Below are 27,939 nucleotides of genomic sequence, written 5' to 3'. Positions count from 1 at the left end.
CTTTTCATTCATGTTTCCAATCGTTCAAGGTATCTTAAATCACATTTCCATGTATATAGCCACCCTTTACTTAGTTACACGTATACTTTATATATGTAGAAACGTGACCTTATGTTCCTCACAAATAAGACACAAACAAAAAGAACAGAATAGTTAAATACGTTGTCGTGTATTTTAGATTCGTCTGGTGGCTGCCCGCAATTCCCTTCATGTTCGCCATCTTCATCTACGATGAGACGAGACGATTCTACCTCCGCCGGAATCCAGGAGGCTGGCTCGAGCAAGAAACTTACTATTAAATGCGAAGAAAAATTTAATCATACACGCAGAGCGCGCGCGCAAGAGTTACAAGAGCGAGAGATGCAGAGAGAATGATGAGAGAAAGAGAGAGTGAGATATGCATATTACCCACGCAGATATACACCGAGAAACTAATAACTAAAAAATGAGCAAAAAAAAATATACGAAACAAAACCAAAAAAACAAAAAAACATGAAACAACCAAACAATGGGGAAAAAAAGATGAAAACGTTAAAAATCACTCACGTTAAATACACACACACACATATTTTACCCATGGGGCGTGCTATTCGGGTCTAACCGTACTGTCGCGTGATGATGATATTATTTTAGATGGGGACAATTCGCATCAGCCGAGCCGAATCGTCGAACGAACCATCGCCATAGTCATTACAATATAGAGTGTCTTGCTGTTGTTTTACTGAACAAACAATAAAAAGCGCTTCTCGCGTGGGAGTAGATAAATGGCTTGCGAGCACTCTCGTTAGATGATGTGTGAAGTACAAAACAAGAACGAAATACGAAGTGGATGAATGAAAAGGGAGAAGAAAAAAGAAGAAGTTATATGAAAAAAATAAGAAGAAGAAAACGTTCGTCGTTCTGGCTCTGCGAGTTGCTTGCACGCGCGTGCCGGTGTATCATTAAACAGAGAGTTCGTCGTTCGAGAAACATCGAAGGAATCGACGAAGAAACAATAAAGGGTTCTACGAGCAACGTCGTCAGGAAGACTTCGAACTTCCGGGTACACACATGTCTGATATGATTCACGAGGTTTATAGGGATTAGTGCTGCCATCTGATCATCGACGAACGTATGATAAAGAAGAAGTACATAAATAGTAGGGCCTAAGACACGAGAATAAGAAGAAAAAGAAGAAAAACGGCGTCGAATGAAGTCATCGAGGAGAAAAGAGACTGTATGAAAAGTACAAGCCCGGCAGTGGACACCCGTGTATCTTTTTGGAAACGGAGGGATACTGAAAATGGCGACAAATCGTCGGATAACGCGCACATCCGTATGAACGTCGACGGGTGTACGACATGGATGAATCTTTTAGAGAAAAAAAAAGCGGATAACTTAGCATCGATGGAGCATTCCGTTAGATGTCTTGTGATATCAGAGAAAAAAATATTCATATAGGCATCCCTTTAAGTAAAGGAGCAAAAGAACACTGCGCTAGATTGGCACGCCCTTGTTAAGAGTTTAAAAAAAAAAGAATTAAAAAATGCAATGTAGTCACGATTTAAAAAAAAAAATAAATAAATAAGAGCGGTATTATAAATGTTACACTGATGCAGAAGTTTAAGAATCGATAACGAGAATATATCATTCGCAATCGACACACACGAAAGAAAAACGTATTTACAGATAGACGTCTCGTGACACCTACAGTCTTACATAGAAACTTCTTAATTGTTAATTAAAGAAAAAAAAATAACAATGAAACAAGAAAATCAGTACGCTAGATTGGCACGCCCTAAAAGTTATTCATAACGCGACAGAGAGGGAGTGAGCGAGAATGAAAGGGAGCATAATAAAAAGAACCCAAAAGAAATTTAAAAAATGACAAAAAAACAGCAAAAAAGGATAAGAATACAGAAGTAATGGAAGCGCGTTTACAGTACTCATTATTATTCTTATTACAAGTAATGTTGTTCGGTTCGAGTCTTTAAAATCCGAGTAGCTGTCGAAGAAGCCAGAAGTCGCATCGTGTAGATATTCTAGTAGTTTGTGAGTCTCTGCATGAGAACTGCTACGCGAATGAAGAGAACGGGCCAGGATTGGACTGCAAAAAAGAGAAAGCTGAAAATGAGAATATGAAAGGAAGAAAAGAGAAGAAAGAAGAAAGATATTAGACGCACGGGGGCAGCACGGGGAACGAAGACGGCAAACAGACAGTATAATAAGTAACTATCAACTGAATCACTACCAACGGAAGAGAATACATAAACTAGATAAACGAAGAAACAAAGAAGAAGACGGACATAGTAAGAATAGAGAAGATACACGTTGTTTAAGTTGCGCGCGAGCAAATGGTAAAGCGGTGGTCACGGTTTTGGGAGCCATTGAACTGGACAACCTGCGTACCACTGACGAAACTGGACAAATAAATTACAGAAATGTTAATGATTAAAAGAAAAGAAGAGAAGACGAGCTGAGTAGACATGTAAGAATTCAAAATAGTCGCGCTACTCTGGGAGCTATGTGGTTTCCATGGGTGAGGGCGCTATGATAGTCGAGGTAACAGGATATTAAAAAATGCTAGTAGAGGATGGTAATGATATAGGAAAAGCACAGAGTGGAAACGAAGAAAAAATACAGACAGATAAAAAACAGTAAAAAAAAAACATTCTTACTTAGGCGAAACTAAAAGTAAAGGAAAAAAAAAAGGTATAAATTCATTCTCTTAGTTTCTTCATAGGTTTAAAAACGCCAGCGGGACAGCTCGCTATAAATCATATTGACCCCCGAACGCAGAACGCCCTGTACCACCAACCCGCGGTCTGTCGTGTGTATGTGTGTGTCAGTATCGAAACAACGCCCCTTCGAATTTTGTAGGAGCAACAACAAGCCACCACCAACAATACAAAAAGAAAAATCTAAAAAAAAAACGAACAAAACGAACGAAGGTGACTTAAAATGCCTGCCACGCGACTTTTCGGGCCGGGACGATCCGAGACGTGCGATCATATCAGGTCTTATTTCGAGCTTCTTCGATGTGAAAAAAAACGCATACCAACAAAAATTCGTTTTCGTTTCTCTTTTTGCCTATATATCGATTTTGAATCCTTGTTGCTCGCTTTCGCGGCTTTTCGATGTGTACGCGCGCGCATGCACTGGCAACGTCGGTGAAGAGGGCGCTTCGTTTCGAGCGGAGAACCGGGGCGGAGCGTAGGTAATGACAAACTCGTTTGTCGAATAAATTTCATCGTCGTTTGCCATAATTGCGACGATACCCCGAAATCAACGAACAGCCTCGATGTGTTTACCACGTTCTCTGGTTCCTCTGTTCCACGCGAATCAAGGCGAACGGACCATCGAGGATTCAGGTAGACGAAGGGTGACGCTCGCTCGGCGGCCCTGGCCCCAAAACTACCCTAAGTGTTCAATAATCGAGGTGTTCTCGAGGTGCCGTACACGCGTAACACGTTCTTCGCTTGCCAATCCCGCCGAATTTTACCATGTTCGCGAATATAAGAAAGAAATATATATTCCACGGGCTACGACTTTCCTCCAGCCCTTCCGATGAATTTTCTCTGTTGTGCGCGCGAGGGGCTGGTTGAATTATTCGGCCCCGTTCACAAACACGTAACAACCATGTTGAATTTTGAATAATCAAATTCAATCAAAAAAATTCGGTAGGACCGGCGAAGCTTTAACCGAATCGTTTTTTGAGACACGTGGATCGTCATTTAAATCCAACCGATAACTCTTTGAAAGAAACCGGGACAGGAAAGAAAAAAGTGAGGAGAAACAGATAGAGGGCAGCAGTGTACCGTCGCGTTGCTCGTCGAACTCGGACTTTGATTACACACCGACAAAAAAGTACATACGAAATGATCACATTAAAAAAACGTCCCCAGTTCTCTTCTTCTTCGCGGAAGGGGAAGATGCTCGAAAATTGTCGAAATAAAAAACATGAATCAGTCGTTACAGTGCTAGATGTTGAGAAGCAGAGAGATGTTTAATGTTATGCCAGTTAATTCCGTTTTTCATGGTGTTTCTTGGTTTCACGTTGCGGGACAGTGTATACCGATAGCTCCGTGTGTGTGTTATCTAGAAAGATCGATCATTCCTGTCACAACGAAATCGAACCAAACAAAAAGAAAAGAAAAGAAAAACAAAAAATGGGAAACAGATTGCCTTCAGCGGATCCCCGTGTTTTGAGATAGGACGCGAACGAAAAGAAAAGATAGAATCGGAAAGAAGAGAGATCGAGGAGTGATAGCGAGGTATAAGCATGGCGGTAGGGGGGATGATGCATTGGCCCATTCATTTCAGTAAAATCGCTCCCGACATGGGTACCGGAGCTGGATCGGAGGATCCGTGGTTTGTCGACAGGGTGTTCCGTGCCCGGGGGGCGTAGGAGCCCAAAAAAAAAATGCTTTGCCGTCGTGCGCCTCTTTACTTTAGGCAAATAATTTAAACATTAATAATATAATAATAATAATTATAATATAATACATGTTACAATAAGATATTATTAGATGTAATTATTATATATGGTTTAGTCTAGATCGTGTTGTTGAAGAAAAAAAACAAAGTACGTATAAGCGAACAAAAAAAAGAGAACAAAGATAAAGATATGAAAAGTATAACGACGACGATGACGAGAGTAAGGGAGAGAGAGAGAGCGCGCGAGAGAGAAAACATAGAAAATCAAGGAAAAGTGGCAATGAGAGGAAAAAAATTCGGTCTAAGACCACAATATCTTGCGGCGGACTGAGCGGGACACAAACGAGAGAATCCGCTTTTGCTTCGTTCTGTGCGCGTGGTATATCTTTTATTTCTTTCTCTTTTATAAATATATCTTTTTTCTTTTTTTTTTTTTTTTTCCTTAGAAATACATACATCTTCAGTGGTCCTTTTACGTACAAAACCGTGTTTTTCTTTTCTTCTTTGTTTTCTTTTCGCTACGTTTCCGGTTACGCGGATGGATTTGCGGCTATATTGTATTCCCTCGTTTCGGCGACGCCATCGTTTTCTTCTCACTTGTATTACGCCCGCGGATTCATAGGAAAAGACAATCCTCGGTAAACGAGTCGCAAATCTTTTCGTGTTCTGCAAACGGGTAACCTCGCCAAAAACAACGCAATCGTCGCAAAACTGGTTTTTCGGGTGAATCGGCGTAAAAGAGCGGGAGAAAAAGAGAAATGTGTGAATGTGGGCGAGAGATCGTGTGTTTTAATATAACGGATTCTTCGCTTTTCTGTTGCCGCGATCGAACACAATAATAATTGGCAGTAAAATATTCGAGTTCAAAAAATAAAATCAAAAATCTGGGAATTGAGGAGGAGATAAAAAAGAAAACAAATGCTTAAAATAATAAAGAACAGTGTCACGAGAATTCTGTGAAACGTCGCCCCTGCACAGCCCGCCACATCACAACAGAATCATTGAATGATTAAAATATAAACAAAAAAAAAAAATGAATGATGTTTTATTAATATTGTACATATTTTAAATAACTGCAGACGGACAAACGGATCGCGCATGAACGGTGACCCACGAGAAGGTGGTCTGTTTAAATGGTCCGCCTTTTCCATACGGGTTTCATACTCTTTTTCTGTTTTTCGTTTTAGCGCCGCATATATGATACACACCCCACACACATACACACTACACACGCTGAGAGACACGTGCGAACATAGAGAGAGATATACACACGTACACGCTCAGAGATAAATGAAAAGAAAATGTACACCGCTCTACCAAACAATCTCTTCTGATTGACGATTCCTTTCATATTGATTATTCTGTAAGTTCTGTTTTCACACGTGAATTACATTAAGGAAGAAATGAGAGACATTGTCCAACCCAAGTGTCATTACTTTTGATGTTAAATAAAAAATACATAATTAATAAAGCACTCTTTATCCTACCTTCCTGACTGGTACTTTCAGCACACAGGCATAAACATTTGTTACAGGACAGGCGCGACTAAATGAATGGAAGAGAGCTTACTTTAACTATCATAGTATTTATTACACTTATATACATCTGTAATTATTCCAGCTATGTTTAATTTGTATAAATTTTAATTTCACATATACCTTGTTCTTTTATTCAGAGTCTGCTGATGCTAACTTTCGTCTGCCCCTTTGTTGATTCTTCTTGCGCAATCGTTCAATATGTTTCTTTAGTTTGCCTGAATTTTTCAGTTCCTCATATTGAGAAACTAAGTCCAAAATTCGTTTTTCAGCTGTAAGGAAAGAATAATAGAGTCACTATAATATACATATTATAGAACTACAGTTATTAATATCTTATCTTACAGTTATTAATATCTACTTACACTTCTTTTTGAATACTGGTTTTTCACCACGTCTGATGGCCTCTGCAATTTCTTTCTTTTCTTCATAATCTTTTTGTTCTTTCAAATTTCTTCTTTTTTCCTCGTGTAACTGATTTTCCAATCTCTGTATAAGGTATTTGATCTTCTTTATTTTTTTGGGGTCTCTACTCTCAGCCAATTCCTTTTTCAATTCTTCGATATCATTCTCTCTTAGTTTATTGATGAACATATAATTTCTTTTAAATTTCTTCGGATCATATGTACCGCACAGACCGTCGAATCGAGGGTCTCTTGGAATATGCTTCTTTACCTGCACCACTTCTCTGAATCGTGGAACAGGCTTCTTTGAAGATATTTCACGCGGTCTGTTCTTATTTTCTCGTTTAAACTCAATTTTCTTGTTAACCTTCCGTGGACCAAACAATGCTTCCTTATATATTTTACAACCTAATTTTTCTTTTAACTTTTGCAGATCTTCAAAACTCATTTGTGAGAGCTCTTTCCTAATTTCATCCTAATTAGTAAAAATTTATTCAATTATTAAAATTTCCATGGTTTTAAAAGTAGTTTGGACTTTTCCTCAATGTAAATATAACCTATTCCATTTACAATAAATTAACCTACATTATGTTCGTTACGAAAATAGGAAAGAAATATCATATATGAATATCTACCTGATGTTTATCTTCGTTAAGAAGAGTATCTTCCTCGTCACTCATGTTAAACAACAAAGAATATTGAACAAGAAAACAATCCTTTTGTTTGATTCACAACATATTTAGAAAACCGACATTTTATTTCGTAGGTACGGTTTCATATTATGGCGGTAGATGATGCTACTTCATCATCCCAGTCTGTGCTGACCTCTAATCTAAAATTATCAATTGCAAAATTGTTTTAAAAAAATAAAATTACTTAATATTCTTTTTTTACGAAACATAGATTGCGTAGTTCAGTAATCTAAGATAATATATTCTACAAAAGATCTTAATATGATATTCTGTGAGAATGTTTTGAATCCATATATTCCTAACAATTTGGGAAAAAACAGTTATATTGAACTTTTTCAATCATGTAGAATGTGTAATTAAAAGAATAATAACACGAGATACTTTTAGATGAAAAATCATATTCTAAAGTATGCATTGCACTCAGTATATATGTAAATTCATATACGTAATCTTTCATATTCGATGGTAACTTTCTGCAGATTTCCTAGTGATTGCGCAACATTATGAAATCCCTAATTTTACGTAACGCGTTATATCAATGTCGAGACTTATTGCTATACATATATCACGATAGGACCCGCTTGAACTGCGTAAAAGGATATATAATTGTGCTGCGTAAAATCTGTAAACCTGTACGGTGGCTCCCTCTGCCTAATTGTTATGGAGCTTTCAAGGTTATCTGAGTTTTAAATCTAATAAACATCATTACTTCCTAATTGTATTGGTGTTTTGCTACAAATGCAGAAAGCTGTTTTGTAGTTCACTATTACGATTCTATTACCGATACAACTCCACAAAACATAGATATTTCAAATCGAAATACATAGTTTCCATTACATAAAAAATAAAATATTTAAGATTCTCACTATAAGAAAATAAATTATTGCAAATAATACATTTTCGGAAAATGTTAATTTTCTACTTTAAGGTAAAACTTTGTAAAAATAACCCTTGGCATGGTCCACAAGACTTATTAATATTTATAAAAATTAAATATTTACATATCTTACACTGTATGTAATTCTTTCATACTTCATTAATTTCTAATGACGAAAATCATATAGTTCTGAATTACATTCTCGGATGTAAACTTCACATTTCTTACGAGGGGGCAGCACTATCAGAAGTGTCTAAAATGGCGGGTGTGCTGTTCGAGGATATTTTCAACGTAAAAGACATCGATCCAGAAGGGAAAAAATTCGACAGGGGTAAGTCTGAAACACATTTTAAGCTCTTATCTATTTATGGCCACTGTTGGGAAGAAATACGTTCCGTTGTTGCTGAATTTTTAAGCGTTAGAAAAACAACGTTCCGTTGATGCTCGTTCTTTACGGACGTTGCCGGGAAGCACATGGCGTGACAGTATGATTTAAATAGTAATTTCTGTAGACAAATATGTAAAGAATCTAATGTGTCTAATTGACACAAGTTCAAAGTGTATATCTCAATATATATTCATCCATGCATATACTGTATAATTGTTTGGAATAGCCTAAAGTCACTCGTCACAATTTTGTCTTCTGCAGTGGCGGGTTATTTAAAATGTTATACTAAAAAAAGATTTTTACGAAATCATATTAATAAATTATATCGGTTTAATATTAGAATACATATGTATTTGCGTATCCAAAAAATAATAATTGATATGTAATATTATCTAATGACAGTTTTAATAGTATCAAAAATTTATTATTGTTCATTTAACTTTTTCCATGCCTATAGATATCTTGATATATTTCAATGTAATATTTAGTGATATTAATTCTACAAATCTGTACAGTGATTTACTTTGTATAAAGAGGGCATAAGGGTCGAGTATGTTGACATTAATTTGAAAGGCAGCTCTTTGTGACAAAACAGTTTCACTATTCTTATCACCTTGAACTCTGATTCGAGATTCGCCACTGATATTTCTTTCCCCCTATACAAATCCATCGTCAAGACAATTTGGAGTATAAAAATTGTCTCGATGACACAAGATATTTCATTAATTTCGTTCGTAATCGAGGAACGCTATTGCGTGTTGCTTGTTATTCCATTTATCGCTACCTCTTATCGACCTTCTATTTTACATTGTGTACAGAAAACTTTAATGTTCACTTTTATGCTCGTTTCAACTATTTCCATTGTACTGTAGTATCGAGGGCGAGGGGGGAAACCCTAATGTACCCCAGGTGATAAGAGCAATATAAGTGCGGACGGATGAGCCATATACCTGTGGTCGCCACGGGGATAATTAAGAAAGGTGCGCTTGACCATGGGTCATCCACATCTGTGTGCATACCAAAATGTAATATAAAAGATAGGCGTGAACAATTGCGAGTAGAATTGCGAAGAGAGTTGCGACAGAGTAATATAGACAGCAATGTAGAGAATGCAAAGCCAAGAAGCAGTGTAAGACGAGTTGTAAGTTGTGAGTTAAGTTGTATAAGCTGTAGCACATCACTATATTTAGTTCATTAATCAATTAATCAATTAATCAAAGTATTTATTTAATCAATCGTTGTTTCCTGTTTTATAAGAAATAACTTAGAGAGAGAGAAGGTGTAAGATAAGATATTTTTTCTACTCTCTATAGCACGAGTGTTAAATTTTTTAAAACCTGTTCTAAAATGATTGTGCTCCAGAACAGGGCAAGGGACGATTTGAAATTTTAAACTCACGTGCGCTCTCAAGTTTTATGAGACTGAATTTATTACTATAGGAAATTTGTGCAGGAAAGGTTATTTAAAAATACTAAAGAATGCGTACCAAATATAAACTTGAGAAGGAATGCAATAACATACGTAGTAAAATGAATTCATATTCGTAGTTAAATTATATATAATATATGTATTCAAATTAACATAATAGACAAGAAGTAATATTTAGAAATTTCATATAGTGATACTGAAAATTTAGAGACATTTCATTATCTTAAGTCATTCCATATTTCTATGTATTAAATACAACAATGTTTTACAATTCGCCAACAATCTTCTGACAGCTACATATTTTTCAACAAAAAGTTACATATAAAATCGATCATCGAACAAATTAAATGTTTTTTAGATGCCAAAGTATTTCCCAGAAACATCACGTCACCCTATACTTTGATGTTTAAATTTTACATAGTGACCTTGAAAATTCAAAAGAGCACCCTTTTCTCAAAAAGTTCCCTGTATTATACATATACTACATATATACTATCCTTTACTATTCATTCACAAACCCTGGGAAACTTCACCCAATAATATATTTTCTAACCAAAAGTCGCAAATAAATCGAACGTACCGTAGACGATGTGCTTCGCAGAAAAAGCGCGGCTTGTATCGCGCGCCACCCTATATTTTCACCTACATTACCGCTGGGAAAGGGTTCCTCTGGAACAGCAGCGTTCGAACACGCGGATGGGTGTTAGTGGGGCTACCTAGGCGTGCGAGCGAGAGAAAAGATGGGATTTCGGTTAGCGGGGAAGAGAAAGGAGTCGAAGGGTGGGGAAAAAGAGCGACGGGACGCTGGGAGCGGTATCGAAGCCAGCTCGCATGATGGAGTAGGAGGAGGCTGGCTCCTGCACGGTAAAAGCACCTTCTCTCCCTTTCCTTCTCCTAGCAGCGCATGCTACGTATTCAGTTGCTCCAGAAAACATTCCTCGCGAAAAATGCGACTAATCGGTGTGCTCCACGTGGCTGTAAATCCAGCCTGTCCGGTAAGAAACTTTTACCGCGATAGAACCACTTCGTTCTCGTTTCCACGGGGGTTCCATCGCGATAATTCACATCACCCGTCGCAATCCAGATATCTTAGCCCGTATATCTTCATTCAAGGTATTCAATATCGATGCACGTATGAAATAGAAAGCGACTAGCAGGGGAGGCTTGTAAAACGGCCAACGTGAATATCGTTCCATCGTTCCGATGCGCCTCGCACCCGCGCATCTTCTATATGCGCTACAAGCCTTTTCGAAAAACATACGGATATGGTTGACTGGGACTGGGAACACGGTGGATCACGCGATGCTATCGATATTCAAATATCCCATCAAATCCAATTATATATCCTATATCTTCACTTCAAATTCTGTAAACGTCGTATACCATATTCATTCTTATCCATCTTGTACTATATAGTATTCACGGTCATCATTTACCACAGATATCTACATATAACGATTCCTCTCGACTTTCACCAGAAATGTGGATAGACGTTTATATAGGTATATAGAATGAAAAGGGCGGTGGGACGCGATCTGCCGGCAGCTCGTTGCTTGGAGGTAGTTCGATGGGTGGGACGGGAGGGTCATGACGGGTTTGCCAGGGGGGTCGAGGGGTGGAAGACGAGGGGGCTTGGCAGTCTGTGCTGCGGCCGGTCGATGCAGCAACGATGCCCGCAGCCGCAGCAGCAGCAGCAGCAGCAGCTAGCACCGAGCAACATCGCATTCGCGTAATACGACGCGACTCTGGCTGCCGTGGGGAGGTGAAATGGTAGGGAGGGGGGAGCAGCCGGGACGCGTTAGACCGGCCTGGTGGGGGTTGACACGGTCAAGGTCAGTCTCCGTTCCAAGGTCACGGGGAGATGTCATCTCAGGAGGGAGCCGCGTGGTCTTCTTTCTCCCTCGCTCTTTCTCTTCCTCACTCGCTCCGATTGCATCTTCACCTTCGTCCTTTCTCCTTCTAACACGTTTCAACGATAACACGATTTCCCTCCGCGCTTTTCCGTTGTCGCTACCGTTTCCCCGTGATAATTACGCTGTAACTGAAACTTCTACAATCCTTCTTGTATTCTTCATTGTTCGCTCATGTGCCTCTACTGGTCCATTTTTTACATCGTGTCGTAACTGTTTCCTGTTCGCGAGGTGGCTCGAACCAAATGCGAGGGTGGCTCCAATATATTCCATATATTGACTTTTTCCATTGTCTGTGACAGACTTTATTGACAAAGTGAGAGTTGGTTGAAAGTTCGAAAGTGTACTGGAGAAATGTGGCAATGATCAAATTTATAGGTTTCCATTTTATATTATTGTTACTATTTTCATCTCATAGCGGAGATACTATGGCATGACTAGAGGAAGTATTGACGCATAATTTCATTTATGGAAGCATTTATATAATTAGGTCCAATTATTCGAATTAATTAGGTCCAAGTATGTGAAATTTCATACTAGTTATATTTACTTTCATATGACTACAGAAATGTGATACTATGAAAATCAAATAAAAAATTTGATGAAAAGCGCTTCATTGGAAAATATGTTGCAATATCTTCTTTAACTATTCTAAATACAAATTACATGTTTATCTGTAGGGTTATAGATTATGTTGAAGAAATATGGCAACCGATAGGTATTTAAGCTTCGATTTTACATAATTGTTACTATATATATGTATCTTCCTATTGTTCTATTATTACTTTATATTTTAATACAGCTAACAAGTATAAATTACTTGCCTATGGATAGTATGATAGTAAATAATGATTTTATTAACGCTTAAAGTGATTAATTTATGGTTTGAAACCAAGGTAGATAGAGGATGGTTTTTAAACGAAACGGTAGAGCCTTCTACCGTCGAAATCGATTTTATTCGGCGGTCCTGGCGTCAGCCGTAGAGTTGGAGGTCGCGTTAAGTCCCATTCCCACGATTCGAGCACCGTTAATTAAATAACGCTGATCAATCCGTGTCTGAACGACCGGTCAATCAGTGTTTTATTTGCGAAGCATGTAAATCCATTTTCAGTTTGTTTGGCCGACGTTCCAATTTTGTTACGGATTTTCGTCAAACGCCAAATATCCGAACGTTATGCTTCGTTTACGTCGCTGTAAACGCTGTTACAGAACACGCCCGCGACATTCCAACTCGATCGATCCTACCTTTACAACGATACTCTGCTTACAATGTACGACGATTCAACGTTTAAAGGAAACCATATAAATTGTAGAATTAGTAGCAGTTAGAAATCAATACCTACTAAAAGCTTTGTGATTGAAAATTGAATTTGAAATTAATACAATTTCTAACATAGAACGATACTAAAATAAAGAAAAGCGTAAAATGTCTAAGAATTACCACGAATTTCGAAACGATACTAAAGATTTTGTGAACTTTCAGTTCGTGAAAAATAATAGGAAAACATTCTAGAATAAAGGAAAACAGATATTTCATAACTGTCGAGCAAAATTGGAAATAAAATATTTGACATTTTTTAGTTTGTAATATAGTAGGACGATCCTAAAATAAAGAAAAATTTTAAAGTGATCACAACATCTTTTCGTTTTATATTATCACGGAGAATGATTCTTGAATAAAAGAAGAGATAGATTTCAAAATTATTTGGAAACTACAAATTGAAAATATGATTCAGAAATTTGTAGAAATCCTTACGATACCGAAAGTTTCTCGTGTTTTAGATGATGTCAAAAGTAGGTTAGTAGAAATTTCAAAAATCCAGGAAATCTTAAAAATCTTATCTAAAATAAAATCTCTCTTCGTTCTTGGATTTTAAAATCATCTGATATGGAATTTCAAGTTTTATCAACTGTAAAATATTTTGTAATACTCCGGAATTCTATATGTTAGATTCTAAGATATTTAATATCGTTAATATGTATTTTAAGTTTCATCGATATAAGGTCCTTTCAATCAAGTGTCAGGTTGCATGAGTTCAAATAAAAGGGTAGAGCGCTAGACTGTATGCATCTAACCTTTATAAGTCTTGTGTCTTCTACGGTCTATTTATTCTGCATAACTCCATCGATCCAAATGTCCATTCATTTGATTCGCTCGACACGTCCTCAGTACGATTTGCTGGATCAAAGTGAATACCAAAACGGCAGCGTACACTTTGTTCAACTTGTTGCAATCGTACAAATGGACCTCAACACGGTCCACTCTAACGTTGTTGCATTCTAAACACGAAATGTGTTAGGGACAATTTAGTTTCTCAAGTTCCACTAGAATGTTAGACCGGAAATATGCTCTTACGTTTCTTCAGTTTTCGTGGAGAAGATAATTAACTCTTGGATACTTGACCTATACAGAGTCCAAAATATAGATAGTTAAACAACATAATTTTTTTCTAAACTTCTTTCATTGATCGATTGATCTTTTTAAACCGTGGAAACGTAACTTCTTTTTGTCAATCATGGAGACACGTATCTCTAATACTTTAAAATTCAAAACCAGTTTCACAGGGTATACATACATTTATCGGTTAGATAGTTAATGTAAGTTCTTAAGGTACGCTGTTGCGTGTATGCAACACCGAGTGAGGAACAATTAACATAACAATCACTTTAAAGAAGTTCAAACCTATTATATACTAAGCTGCTCACAAAGAAGTACCATCTCCTACAAATAACTAAAAGAAAACGAATAAAGAGTGTTACAGTCCGCACTAGTATTCCAAAGATTAATAATCCAAAGCAAGGCGTGATTCTATAACGAAACAAACATTATTATAGAAAATATATAATTCCTTCGATATACGCGTATTCGTAGTAAAATTTCACCAGAGACTAATTCTTAATCAATACGTACTTCCGATCGACAAGAACTAACAAACTCTTCTTCTTCTTCTTCTTCTTCTTCCTTCTCTTCCCGAGCGAGGCCAATTTCTCACCAAGATTTATTTTACATTTACAACAGATTTTCGTATCGTCGTATTTGCAAGTGTTTTAGACCATCGACTGTTTAGTGAAACGAAACACGTACGTAAAGTCGAATTTGCGCTGTTTCACTTTGCAGGAATACGAAACAAGGACTCATCCGCCATCTTTCTCCAAAGTGAAACAGGGTAAATTCGGTTTAAGAATCTGACACGAGTGGCCGTCTTTAGAATTGTACCGTCAATCTACCAGTCAGCAGACGAACGGCCTTTTGACGATCAATCATATCGCTCTGAATACCTTCGAGGTCGGTCGAGCAAGATCAGATAGCCATTAACTTGCCACCACCATTGTACTAACGTCGTCGAAAGACGTATTTACCTCGATTTTATTAAAAGTAACTGGATATCTGTGACATCGAATTAATAATTTAAGAAAAAATATCACTTTCGTGACTGCGGAAGCAGCGAAAGGTATTTCACCAGGGTGGCCGCTAGTGAAACAAAAGGCATCAAGGGAGGAAATGATATATCATTAATTCGCTGCATTAAACCAGTCTGTTGTTTCTGACGGCCGTTTTGCCAACATGATATTCCAATAGGATGTACATATCTCTCTCTTGCACCCGCTTTGTCTTCCGTGACACGCGATATCGACTTCATTTCCATTTTCACGTACATATAAAATTAATCACGCGGAATGGCCGTTTACCAGCGAATTTTATCGCTAGATACCTTCGTCGGATTTCATTCACGCACTGTTTGTTCGGTTGGCGAAGGTCTCCCAGAGTTTATGTAATCTTGAAAGATTCGAAATTTTGCAAATTTTCAGTTTTTGATTTCTAATATTTCTTAATCCCCAATTTTTCGAAATTTTGAACTCGTAAGGTTTTCAATTCTCGAATCGTCAAATTTTTCGCAGTTCCAACTATTCGAAAATTTTCCGACTTCCGAATTTTCAAAATTTTGACTTGTCAGATTCTCATTGGACATTGGATGTCCAATTCCTCAGAATTTCTACTTTTCAAACTGTCGAACCTCCGAATCGTCGAAACGTTCGTGAATTTCTCATCCTTATGAACTTTGTAATATCTTAATTGCCAAATGTGTAAATTTTCCCACTTTCCAATTTTCCAATTGCCAAATATCTACTGACCTCTAAAAGCTGAATGATAAATTCCTAAGTGAAAGTGCCAGTGAAGGATTACAAAGAGAACGTAATTCGAACCCTTAGCCAAAAATAAACAGCACTCCCGAAATACAGGTCCAATAAATCGATCCGCCTATGTATGTATGCACGTGTGTATGCCCCGTGTCTACTCAACGATACTTTAGACGAGTCATCGGTCGAAGCGTGAGCGTAAACCTCAATGTGGATTCGAGGACGTATTTCTTTTGCAAGCCGCTATTTCATCGAGCAAACGGTGCGGTAAGGTAGATAACGTTAACAGCGATCTGCTTGTGTTTCGGTGCTTTTGTAGTGTGACATAAACGAGAGGCCAGATCTGCTGTTATATACGAAGGTCGATAGCGGCGATCGACTGTCTCGAAGGCCAATCGATTATCAGGATTGAATCATCGCTGGTGGGCCAACTCCCTTTTGGTCTTGATCAACATCGTAAATCCGACGATCTTGTTCTAACGAGTTGCTTTAAGGCCGGTTCTGATCTCGTCAAATTATCAAGTAACAATTTAAGCTTGCTTCGTTGCTGGGAAAATCATGTTGCAGCTGTATGTTAGTACATAGCAGCAGAATCACGAAATTAGTAACTGTGTATGCTTATTACTAAATTTGTGATATAAAATAAAATTCGTAATTGTATACAATTAAGTAATTTCTTTTATCGTAAATATATGATGTATCTGACAAAGGTGCAAAATTGCGGTTAATGTAAAAGGTAGTTTTTAGAAGAATCGGTCAACGAATGAAGAAATATTTGAGTAAATTTAATACCAGTACCTTAAGAGCCTGTGTTATTGGAACCTATCTATGTACCTTCAATCTTCGAGAATTTGCAATTAAATTTAATAAGTATAATCATTTCCTCAAATACGTAACATCGGTGACATTGATAGCATGTACAATTACAAGAAGAACTAAGATTACATATTGCCAAATTTTATATTTAAAAGAAATATGAATACTTTTTCACGCTCGACGTTGCCTGCAACTAACATTACGTGTACTTTAAAATACCGTTAAATAATTATTTTTTCATGCCCAGTAAAACTGATTCTAATTGTGCTAAATTTTCTCCTTGACAAGAACGTCAAAAGAACTGTATCTTCATTATCGATAATTTATGACAAAAATTCTTTTTACATAATGCAAAAAACATTTCGTTGTAAGAGTTTTAATTTCCATGTTGTACTGTCCGAATAATTATGTCATATTCACAGGTAAAATCTCACGATGCGTGATTTCTTAACCAACCCAGAAACTAATAAAAATTAAATGTAAGTAGTTATATATGTTAAAGTAATACGAGTAAAAATTGTTTGGTTCTAAACGACCGCGGAAACATAGTTTTTATTGTGAACACGGTGGAAATTTGTCGTTGGTGGTAGCAATCTCTGGTTCGATTTGGAAAGTTTCGAATTCGTTTATTTGGCTATTGCTGGAGGACATATCTCAGCCTCCGCACTGCCGTATCGTTTATCTAGAATGCTCCTCCAAGTCAATATAGCCCCCGGTAGTAGTTTGAGAAACTTACTTTAAATCCTAGGGCGCATCTGGTATATATAGGTCAGACGCCCAATAACGATTAAGGCCACGACCTTGGCCGGCAGCTGCAGCCGTGCAACCGTTTTTCTATCTCTTGCGAATTCGGCTAAATTCGTGGCGTTTGTATTTATAGGCACCCACGACTACTTCTATAACGTCTTCGACCATTTTAAATTGATTTGGACCGTTTCGTTCCACTGAAATGGTATTTAATTTGCTATGATAATTTTATTTGCATTCTATCTTTTGTGATGCATGTATCTTTTGTAATCTATTATTTAATGGTTGTGTGAAAAGCTTCTTTAGCAGATCATATGTTGCTGTTGTATTTTCCTGGTTATTGCTGGTGTATTTAATATAGCATTTGGTAGCTTTGCAGCTTTATATGAGCTTCGTTTAATACATTATTATTTTATATTTATCGATTAATATACGATAATAAATAATTTAGTATCAGTATATGATATGAAAACTTAGTGACGGAATTAGATTGCATATGATATGAGGCTTGGGATTGTTATTAAGTTATTATACCTAGCAATATACGTTGTTAAAAGCTTTTAAGCAATAAGTATTTCATATAAATTCAAAATTGAGAAAAGAAACTTAGAATTATGTTGCCTCATAACTTGCATCAATAAAACAATATTATTAGATTTAGAGTATGTATAATTAGGAAGGGGGTTTCCAACATTTTATGTTCTTGAAATCACAGTTTGATAATCTTACTGTGTGTTAAATGATTATTATCTGTTAGATAATTTCATTAATTAATTTCTTCTGTGCTAAGAAGTAACAAAGTAGATCATGTATGGTAATAGTCAGACAGTAGAATCTTAAAGTACTTGCAGTAAGTACCATCTACGAAGTAGTCATATGACAATCATTTTCCTATATTAATAATAATTTACCAATATCTTAATAATATTCTGTTTACTGTCCCCTTGTAAATAAAGATCGTTTTCGTAGATCTTCTGATTTAGATATTTAATTGGTGATTAAAAAAGAGTACTCTGGTACAACATACTTAAACAAGAAAATCTATAATCTCCCAGAATTTACGATTTTTAAATATACATGTTAAATTCACAAAGTTAATCAATTAATTAATTAATATTGCAATTCGATATTTTTGACATATCGGGGTATGGACAAAAGAACACATTAAATGAATGAAACCAAATAAAAATGCAATTTTAATGAAGTACAGAGAATAATACATAATACAATTGGCATAATACAATTATAATAAAATTGGTTGGCAGCAAACTGAATTTTAAAATTGCGCATCCACAAAAGCTACAAAATGTGATTTATACTTCCTCGAAAACTATTATTCCTGCAAATAATGTCATTCCTACGAGAAAAAATATGACGAAACACAAACGAATGCGTTTCAGGTTAATAATACATTCTACTGTGCTGAAATTAGGTTGACCGTTTCGCAAATTTCCATGTTAAATCGCTTCATTATCTCTATCACAGGGTCAAAACGAGCTGTGAGCTGACTATTAAGCTGTTATCAAGAACGATTTTCAATCTTCTTAAAGAACGGCGAATTCCTAATGCAAGATCGCCTATATTGCCTTGGTAATTGGGTCCCTTCAAAAGAGGAGCGAATGGAGGAAGAAGAAAAATTCTGAAGTTCCAAGTTGCACAATCCTTTGGAGAGATCGTTTCTGACAGTAGGTCACCTTTCATTGCCGGGTGCTGAGGTAATTCGAGCAATTTACTCGGGCAACTCAAGCAGATCGTTGACAAACCTAATAATTTCCTCTTTGTGTCCAAGAATTGTGCATATGTGCCACATTTTTATTTCTAACAGACGAAACTCGTACCCTTCGTGTAATATAGGTATATGTTTCTCGATTGTCTCATCTTTCATACGAAACGATGCAAAATTTTCCAGAAAAGATACGTCTTTGTTGTTTTAATTGCAATTAAGTTGATCAGAAACCGTTGTCATTCTTGTTGTGTGAAAGAGATGAGGTTGATTTCTTTGACTGAAATTTCCATTAATAGTAGAACTATAACGTACTAAATATAAAATATAGATTAAAATACTAGATTAAAATATAAAATTTGTACCAAAAGGAATGAAAATGAAAGATAATCAGAAAAGATACATCATATAATTCTCGTGTTTCTTTTAATTGCAAGAATTCGTCGTTGTCTATCTTAGGATTTCAGTAGCGTGAATATGTCATGTTTGAAAAGATCATTAAAAGTTCACAAAGAGATAGAGATGCGGTAGTTGTCAAAAGCTGCGCAGTGTAATTTTATAACCTTGGTGAAATAAAGAGTCTTTGAGAATAAACTCGTTATACAAATGCAATGTGTACTCAAGCGTCTAAACCATTGTCTTTATAAACTGTTTACATGAAGAATTTCATTTTAAAGTTATTATTTAGTTGAACATTGTTGACAATCGCTATATAGAGTCTCTTCAAGTATTTTAAGGATATTAAATTTTTACAAAGAATTTATAATCCTGTAAACATTTCATTTCTTTCATTCGTTAATTGCAATTGTAGAAAATTTATATATTTAAAGATCTTAGTTTGCTTTTTACGAATAAAAGATGCATATTCCTCCAATTCTTCATTTTCTATTTTTTATCTGGAACAATAAAAAATTCGTAAATTTTACGATATGAATCATGAAAATTGTAAGAAGTCCAGAAAACGGATATTAATGTTCACGTGATCAACGTACCTACTGCATCAAATTGCAATTCAGCGGAGACTAGTGGGAGTGCCTAGACTGTATTTAGTCGGCGTAATAGTTTCTTTAACGACCTAATCAACGTGGCTGCCGTAAACTCTAATTACCGGTTAAACTGTGCGTTCGCAGCGAGATGACTGTGATTTCGTCGTTGAAGCCGACCTTTTGGATGTGCCATGTGAGAGTTTATCATGCTTCGCTTTGGCACTGTATTATACTCAATTTTGCCTATTTAAAATAAAAAGAAATTAAAATTAGAAATTTCAAACTTTGCATATTCCTTTTATTACTTTTAGCATTAACTATATCTTCCATTTTTAAATTTTACTAATTAAAACATTTATAAGTATTATTACCTACCTAGTGTACAAACAATTACAAGTGTTCAATATCTACAATGACGATGGTGTCATAAAATTTGATAACGTGTTTCTAAGAAATTCCTAGTAAAAACAGAATTTATTACTTTGCGATACAATTTCTGCAATCTCCATAAAAATAAATTTAAGTTACAGTTGACAATTTGTTATTGATTCATAATAAAAAATGAATTACTACTTCACATGTTACAGCATCTTCAAATCTTCATAAAAATGTATTCGAGTTACTAAAATGTAATTACTAATTACTCTACTTAAATGTACAGAATACATATAAAATGCAGGAATATACAAAATCTTCAAAGTAAAGTACTAGTTGTAATATTTAGAGAATGAAACAAATTTACATTTCATTTATTTACACAGGCAATCTGATCATTATTAATTTATTAAATAACTAAACATTTCTCACAGAAATAATTTCCATACATTTTTATCCTAAATTTAATTTTCTTCCTTCGTTTATTAAACTCGATAGATAGCTATAGTTAGGTTACATAACAGCAGGGCCACCCAGCTAGTATCGCGTTTTGGACAGAAACACAATGAACTCGTTAACACGGCCGATTGTTCGCATCCAATTTCAGCGGCTTGTTCGATTGCGTAACGTTGGTGTGTCCATAGGCAGACCAGTAAGATAATAAAGAATCTTTGAGAAACGGCGGTTCTTGGGAGTGCGGCGTTACGTCAGACGCTAACCAGCATTATCCATTTAATCTGATAAATGACGTCGAGTTAATCAGGCAATGGCGAACGGAACGCAACGCGCCTCCGGATGCAAGGCACGTACTCAACGCGCGTGATCCTCGTCCTCGGCTGGCTTTTCTCCATGTCGCTGCCGTCCCGTCCCATCTTGCTCCTTTGCTTTGCACCGTGACCTATTTCGGCCAGACGCGAAGGTGAAGAAGAAAACAGGCGAAAATGGAAGGGAAAGAAGTGACAGAAATCAGTAAAACACACGTACATTACGAATAATGGCTCTCGAGATGATTCGTCTCTGTAATTTGTGTTTCGTGGGTTGGTATTGTTAGATGATTTTTGATTAATGAGAATGTAGCAAAGTTTTTTTCCAGGGTCGTCTTGCACAATTAAACTATTGCTGTTAATGAAATTTTTACAAGCCACAAAATACCTGATATTAATAAATAAACGATAAAATTAATAAACGAAGAGAAATATGATATGTCTTCTTTTGTTGATTTTTCTGATCTCTATGTGTATAACTCATAGTGTGTAGACTTATTAATATTATTAATTATTACATTATTGTGCAAGAATCCCAAGCTAATATTTAGTACAAATTATGAATTCTTCCCATTGCTTTTATTTACCGCCTTTTATTACCAATCTATTATTTTACTCGCATTACCTGTGCTTTAGAATATAAAATACTAAATATAACTTAAAATACTAAGTTTAAAAATCGAAGTTGTACGGCTTGTATGACTGCACGAAGCACTTGTAGCAGACGTCGTTCTTTAAAATTGTTGGGTTAGGTTGATATATCTACACCGGTGATAATTTCGAGCAATCTTCGTACATATTGTGTTCGAAGAGGTGTAAATGCGTCCATTTAGCAGAACAACAATTCGATAGAAACTCCACAGATGATTTTCATGAACTGACAATGGTTGGCAACCATAATGTATTTTCATAGTTTGAAATGTGTTGTACAGTATGTATGTATATGGAAAATTCGATGTATAATGGTCCATTTATGTGCACTTGCTTGAGTCGGAGCTAAACGTAGATGATTTACGGTTTCATGAAAATGTTCTTCTAAGAACTGTTATTTCATGTCTTTGCCACTTTGCTTTTTATTGACCTACACATCTTGTTTGGAATTTTTCTGGAAAATGCAATAAAATGGGGATATAGCTTGGAAGTATATACTAGGAATAGAAGAAGTAACCTACACGTGCAGACTTCAATAAGAAAGATCAATTGATTTAGTTGCAAGAGACAATATCATAGATATAAACTTTGTATCCTTAAAATCCGTAATGTCGTCAAAATTGCCAGGAACCAACTTTTTCCGATGTAGCAGGCGTTCGTGTCTGCGAGAACGCGGCACCACCTGACAACCGAAGACGCATTGCGATTGGTCGAGCTGCGGGCGGCCAGCCAATCGGCTGATTGCTTTGGTATGGCGCGTTGTGCCGGTTACCGGCTTTTGCACTGGTTCGGCTGCTGGCCCGCGGCTGGTTGGCTCGCTAGAAATTGCGCGCAAAGCGAGAAAAAGGCAGAGTGAGTAGCGTGTGACTTCGCAAGATAAGGACGAACGTGAATCGCGATCGCGACGAAGACAAACAACTCTCTTATATATACTTCTCTTATATATATATTTCGTTCAAACAAAGATAGAAACGAACAGAATAAGAAAAAGAGACGCGAATAGTGGAGACACGTGTGAAAAGAGCAAAACGAGGACAAAAGTAAATAGCGACGAAAGAAAATGGACGTGCAGGCGACACCGGGAGACAGAACGAGAAAGAGAAAGAACGAAGGAACGCGTGTGTGCGAGCGACATGGTACGACGGAGGAGCTGCTCGAGAGAGAAAGAAGCGGGAGAGCGCGAGAAGGACACGTCGATGAAAAAGGGGGGCACGGTGGTGCGGTGCCGGCTGCCTTCGGCGAGTCGACAGTTTGGCGTTCGGTGTTGCTAGGCGCGAGGGCCACTGTCAGTGCCAAGGCGGCAGCCGGCAACCTTCTCGTGCGACCGCGAATCGTGCCACCTTTTTTCTTTATTTTTCTCGCTTTCGCTGTACATCCGTTCCTTGCAGTTTTCCACTAGAACGACTGGTCCCGCGACATTTTCGTTTTTTCCTCATTGTTTCTCACCGAACTAATGCTCCTATAGAGGATGCATTTTCGAGACTGTTCCAACGGCGAACCGGCACCCGGTCTCTCTGGGTTGCCTCTCTTTGGCAGCACTGCGTCGTCGTCACCGTGGTGGTGCTGCGGCTGCGTGCGTGTGTGCGTGAAAATCCCGACCAAGAACATGGAGACAGGCGAATTTCAGTAAAGTGACGAATGATCATGGGGTGTTCGACCATCTTCCTCCGTGCCAAACGATTTCGCCATTCTATAGGAATACCGCTTTCGATGGAACCGACCAGGTACAGATCAGATTATCTTGTGAAAGTTGCGAGAGCGGGATGGAATTTGAACGGTACACACATCTCTTGCAACAAGTTAATAAATTCGTTATATGTTACGAGCTGCTAACTTCGTAAATTAAATTTATGAATAAATATTTTGAAACTTTGGCGATTTTTCTAAATTCTCATAGCAATATGCTGTACGCATGTACATTGTATAAATAATTTGGAAGGGCCAATGAAATGCGAGATATTTAGCGTCCAGTTAAGCTAAGATTCCATCCGGCTGTTATTCTCTTTTTGGTTTAGTTTTTATTATTGGATAAATTTATTTTAGTATCTATGTGTATATATATACATTGCTTTTTAACAATAGAATTACAAAATAATTTTCTACAAAATAAATTTTAATACAGAGGTATGTAAAATAAGCGAACATATGAATTATGGAAGTGCGGAAAGTAATTTACCACGTGTTGCATACCGAATCCTGTCGGAGAAAAAGCGCATAAAAATTGCGTTCACATTCAAATACTAATGCGACACGTTTCTGTTGAATCTTATCGTTAAAAAATCTCACAACGTTTTCATGTTTCGAACCGTTTCACGTGAAATAATAGGCAACGCCAACTCACACGAGTACAACGCCAATGATAAATCGTTTCGATTTCATCGAACTTGTTGCGTCTTATCTCGCTCACGTTTGATAGTTGCTGAACACGCATCCAGCCAAAAACTTTTCAATACCACGGGTCAATATATGTTCGATGTTTGAAAAATACATTATTTAGCAGTATAAATAAGACTATATGTACATTATCTGACATAGATATATTACGTTACTGATCGACTAGTTATCGAAAAAGTAAACAAGATATCGAATTACGATCTGTCGCAAATGCCTAGAAACGAAGCATAAAAATAGAACAATCATCGTTGCCACATTTCTCAAAAATAATTTTTTATCTATAACTAAACAAATAACATTTTTGCTTTTATATATTAACTGTGAGGTTTTTTCGTTATTCTTCGTGTTATTAGATTAATACTTTGTTTCATCAACATTAATATAATATCGTGAAATCATTATGAGATTCGAGATGCAGATGAATTCGATTCCGCATCGTTGAGTTGGCACACGTATGTATTTGCGTGGCACACATGCGCGTTTACTCTTGAAGCTGCAGAAAAGTGTGAGCGGAAAATATGCGTCGTTAGCGTATTATAATCTCTTATTCGCCTTTGAATCATTCTGAAGACTTTTTAAGTGTTTCAACACTTATGGGTTCCCATTTGAAAGGTTATGTTTTTTTTTTTTATAAAATTTACTTGGCATTCTAATTTCAGTCTAAAACTTTTAGATTGAAGATTAATAAATACAAATTATGTACAATGTTCCGATATCTTATATTCGATATAGATAATGCTTACTTGAAATCATAGAAGCTAAAAATCATGAAGCAAAGAGTTAAGGAGAACGACCATATAAATCAAGTGACGGGTTTTACGTACGCGGGATGAAGCTGCGCAAACGTATGCGCAGTTTACATCTCTGTGATCGATGCTCGAATTTTTAGTGCTATTTTTTTCAATCTATCAGCACCAAAATAAATATTGACGTATAATTTGTTCCAATATTTCTCAATTTCATTAATGACTATATTAGACTATATATATATGACAATTTTACCTTAATATGGTGTCATCGAACGTATCTCATACAAAGAATTTCTATACAAGATACGACTCAACGATTTGAAATGTCAACCGTATTAAATATGTTGTCAGACTGGTACTATCTAATCAGCCTTATTAAAACGTAAAGATTATTGTTCCTTCCTTTGATTCTCCTATATTCGAGATTACTAAATAATCACTTCGTGTAAGAACGAATCGACTGATAATTTGTCTATTTAAAAATTTTTTTCTAATTATCATATCTTTGTTTGCTATCGCTTTTACATGATCAGTTTACTAAAACAATAATTATCAACTTATATATAAATCTTATTTCTATGAATTCTAATAATCGTGTTTACAATTCTAGGGAAGTTTTCTTATCATCGTATCGTTTATGTAACTTGTTACAACTAGGGGACATTTACTTGGCCTGTAACAAACGTCGTCGCTTGTGTCAGCTGAAATCAATTACATATTTACCATGATCCTTTTATATCCTTTCTCTCGTCACTCTGTCGTTTTTAACATCTAGTTTGACTAACGATTATTATATTTCCTTTTGCCTCTAAGTTATGCTCGTAATTTCTCCTATGGCTATTACTTTCTGCCAATCGAACCCCGGTCAAAACCGGTTCTTAAATTTCAAGTCATTATAAAGCATGTACCTGTCCCACTGTTCTCTCTCTTTTCATCTTTAGTACCCTTTCAAACTCTTCTGTACGGTTCCATGGTCAAACACACGAAGTTCCAACTCTGATAGTGCGGCCTGGCTCAATTTCGTTGGCGTATTAATTAATCGGAACGTGCTTCGACAGGCGTCGGTAAAACAGTTCGCGGATCTATCCGTTGGACGACGTTGTTCCGTTTTGCAAAGAGTATGTGTCAATAACAGGAACTGCCCTAAAGGAGAAACGCGTTTCAGTTTAACAATGACGACCCTAGTATATAAGCTCTCTTTGTGCGTGTGCACGCGCCAATGCGAGAGATCGTGTTTCCGTGTGGAAAAGGTCAAAAGATCGTCGAGAGGAAATCGTGTTACTGGCAATTAATCAACGGACAGACGTGGACGCAGCGATCTGCCGATTGTATAATACGAATTGATGACTCTTCGAATCATGCTGAAAATCCATTTCTCTTTTTAGAGAGAAGTTAATTCGATATTTATTTCATATTCAAATATAAATTAAAAGGCGCGGAACTAAATTTGGAAATTCAAAAACTTAGAAAATTGTCATTTATTTTTCAACTGAAATATTTGGATTAGACTTTAAAAATTACTTTTTGTAAACATTTTATATTTTATGCAAGAATTTGGATCGAATCTTAATGCATTAGTAGGCTACGTTAAACAAATGTCTGATGGAATTTTTTGACTAAGGAGCGCAGTGTAACAGTACTCATTCGGCTTCATAAAATACTTAAACGACTTCATAAAAATTACAATATCCATAACATTATAATAACTGTTGCTTAATTCTTAACAAATTAGCGAAGAATTTGTAGCGGCACATGAGTCAGAGGACATTTCAAATCATGTTGTTTTGCCTCGGAGTATCAAGACCATTAGATTACAAGTAATGTAAGAACAAATAAATTCGGGGCAAAACAATGTCGCTACATTTATTGTCTTAAATATATTCGACGGTTGCAACAACAAGTAATGTCGTCATTAATCCTCACGACCTACGTCCTCTTCACGCAACATCTACAAATTCCATTCTAATCAACAATCAAGAAGAACAGCCAAGGACCATTTTTACGTGTTCAAAAACGTTGTAGCAATGATATTTACACCCATAGAAATGGTAGTAGTGAGATTTACGCTGTATCGGTTTCGCAAGTAGTTAGTCACAATACTGGTAGGACACAAAAACAGTTCAACAGAGTTCCGTGAAGTCAAACACGTTAAAGCCACTTCGACGGCTAGGACAAATGAAGTGCTTATCGTTTCTCACAATTTCTCTCAATAATTCCTCGCTGGATCTAATGAAATTTTTTGCTGTCCCACCATTCTTGTCAGTCGCAATAATTTCTCCTCCACTTCTATACGAAGAACATTTTTCAGTTAAATGTTCTTTTCTCCTCCCCCCTCTCTTTCTTTCTCTTTATCTCTCTATCTCTCGCCTCTTTCTCTTTCTTTCATTTTATCTTTATCTAGTCTCAAGAATTTTATTGTCGCGTTTTTAGCGACAATTAATTTCACGGAATAAATAAAAGAATATTGCTTATTATCTTGAACCATTTGAAAAAGCAGGACAAACAGATCAGTAAATGTTTTAAGTGTACAATACTTTTTCTCCAACAGCTAAGAAATAGCTGAGGGATTAATAATTTTCTGCTTCTTCGTTGCGGCGTGCATGCTTGAGGAAATAACGGGGACTTGATGCTTTCGAATTTAATTTCTTTTCCTTATTAAATCATCCAACAAACAGTAAATCTTCTTTAATTCTTCGCGGTCCTACAGTATTATATGGAACATTTCGTTCCATTCTTTTGGCTTTTAGGATAGAAAACGTTTAATCTTTCACAGTGAAACCTTGTTAGTTTAATCAAATGTGCATAGATATTAATTTTGAAAATATGCAAGTATAAGTTATTGATTACGAAAATATAAAAATGTAATTATTAATTACGAATAGATTCTGCAAGCGATTTATCGAGTATAATTAATTTAATAATATTCAAATTTCGACTGATTGAA

At 36.4% G+C, this 27,939-nt stretch overlaps 3 protein-coding genes and 2 long non-coding RNA genes across 11 annotated transcripts in view; 3 read left to right on the top strand and 2 right to left on the bottom strand.

Annotated features, from left to right (window-relative positions):
* The window catches only part of LOC100647333 (sodium/potassium-transporting ATPase subunit alpha), a 187,741-nt gene extending 181,854 nt beyond the window's left edge, over nucleotides 1-5,887 (top strand). For all 6 annotated transcript variants that reach the window (XM_012308484.3, XM_012308483.3, XM_012308488.3 and 3 more), the window contains one exon: nucleotides 179-5,887. In XM_012308484.3, coding sequence (XP_012163874.1) covers nucleotides 179-299 — 121 coding nt within the window. In that variant the 3' untranslated portion in view covers nucleotides 300-5,887. The remainder of the gene's footprint in view (nucleotides 1-178) is intronic.
* Nucleotides 5,888-5,981: 94 nt separating this feature from the next.
* Nucleotides 5,982-7,160, bottom strand: LOC100647574 (ribosomal RNA processing protein 36 homolog). The gene is made up of 3 exons (XM_003395402.4): nucleotides 6,991-7,160; nucleotides 6,317-6,830; nucleotides 5,982-6,223 (listed from the first exon to the last, which is right to left on the bottom strand). Exons 1-3 carry the CDS (start codon nucleotides 7,033-7,035, stop codon nucleotides 6,084-6,086), a joined length of 699 nt encoding a protein of 232 aa, XP_003395450.2. The 5' UTR covers nucleotides 7,036-7,160; the 3' UTR covers nucleotides 5,982-6,083.
* Nucleotides 7,161-8,114: 954 nt separating this feature from the next.
* The window catches only part of LOC105665726 (DNA-directed RNA polymerases I, II, and III subunit RPABC3), a 72,404-nt gene continuing 52,579 nt past the window's right edge, over nucleotides 8,115-27,939 (top strand). The window contains exon 1 of one of the 2 annotated variants that reach the window (XM_012308491.3): nucleotides 8,115-8,255. In XM_012308491.3, the coding sequence (XP_012163881.1) occupies nucleotides 8,183-8,255 (73 nt within the window). In that variant the 5' untranslated portion in view covers nucleotides 8,115-8,182. Of the gene's footprint in view, nucleotides 8,256-23,082; nucleotides 23,577-27,939 lie in introns of those variants that run through there. The other variant, XM_048405846.1, reaches the window with a different exon arrangement.
* On the top strand, nucleotides 17,567-19,683 carry LOC125385118. The gene is made up of 2 exons (XR_007224087.1): nucleotides 17,567-18,753; nucleotides 18,839-19,683. It is a non-coding gene; the product is annotated as an uncharacterized LOC125385118 (long non-coding RNA).
* LOC125385110 lies at nucleotides 19,808-22,680 on the bottom strand. The gene is made up of 4 exons (XR_007224078.1): nucleotides 20,887-22,680; nucleotides 20,438-20,520; nucleotides 20,069-20,305; nucleotides 19,808-19,972 (listed from the first exon to the last, which is right to left on the bottom strand). It is a non-coding gene; the product is annotated as an uncharacterized LOC125385110 (long non-coding RNA).

The sequence above is a fragment of the Bombus terrestris genome, chromosome 5 (genome assembly GCF_910591885.1).
Source record: "Bombus terrestris chromosome 5, iyBomTerr1.2, whole genome shotgun sequence".
Classification (NCBI taxonomy): domain Eukaryota; kingdom Metazoa; phylum Arthropoda; class Insecta; order Hymenoptera; family Apidae; genus Bombus; species Bombus terrestris.
The sequence above is the reverse complement of the archived record's forward strand: the minus strand, read 5'-3'. Positions and strand labels throughout refer to the sequence as shown.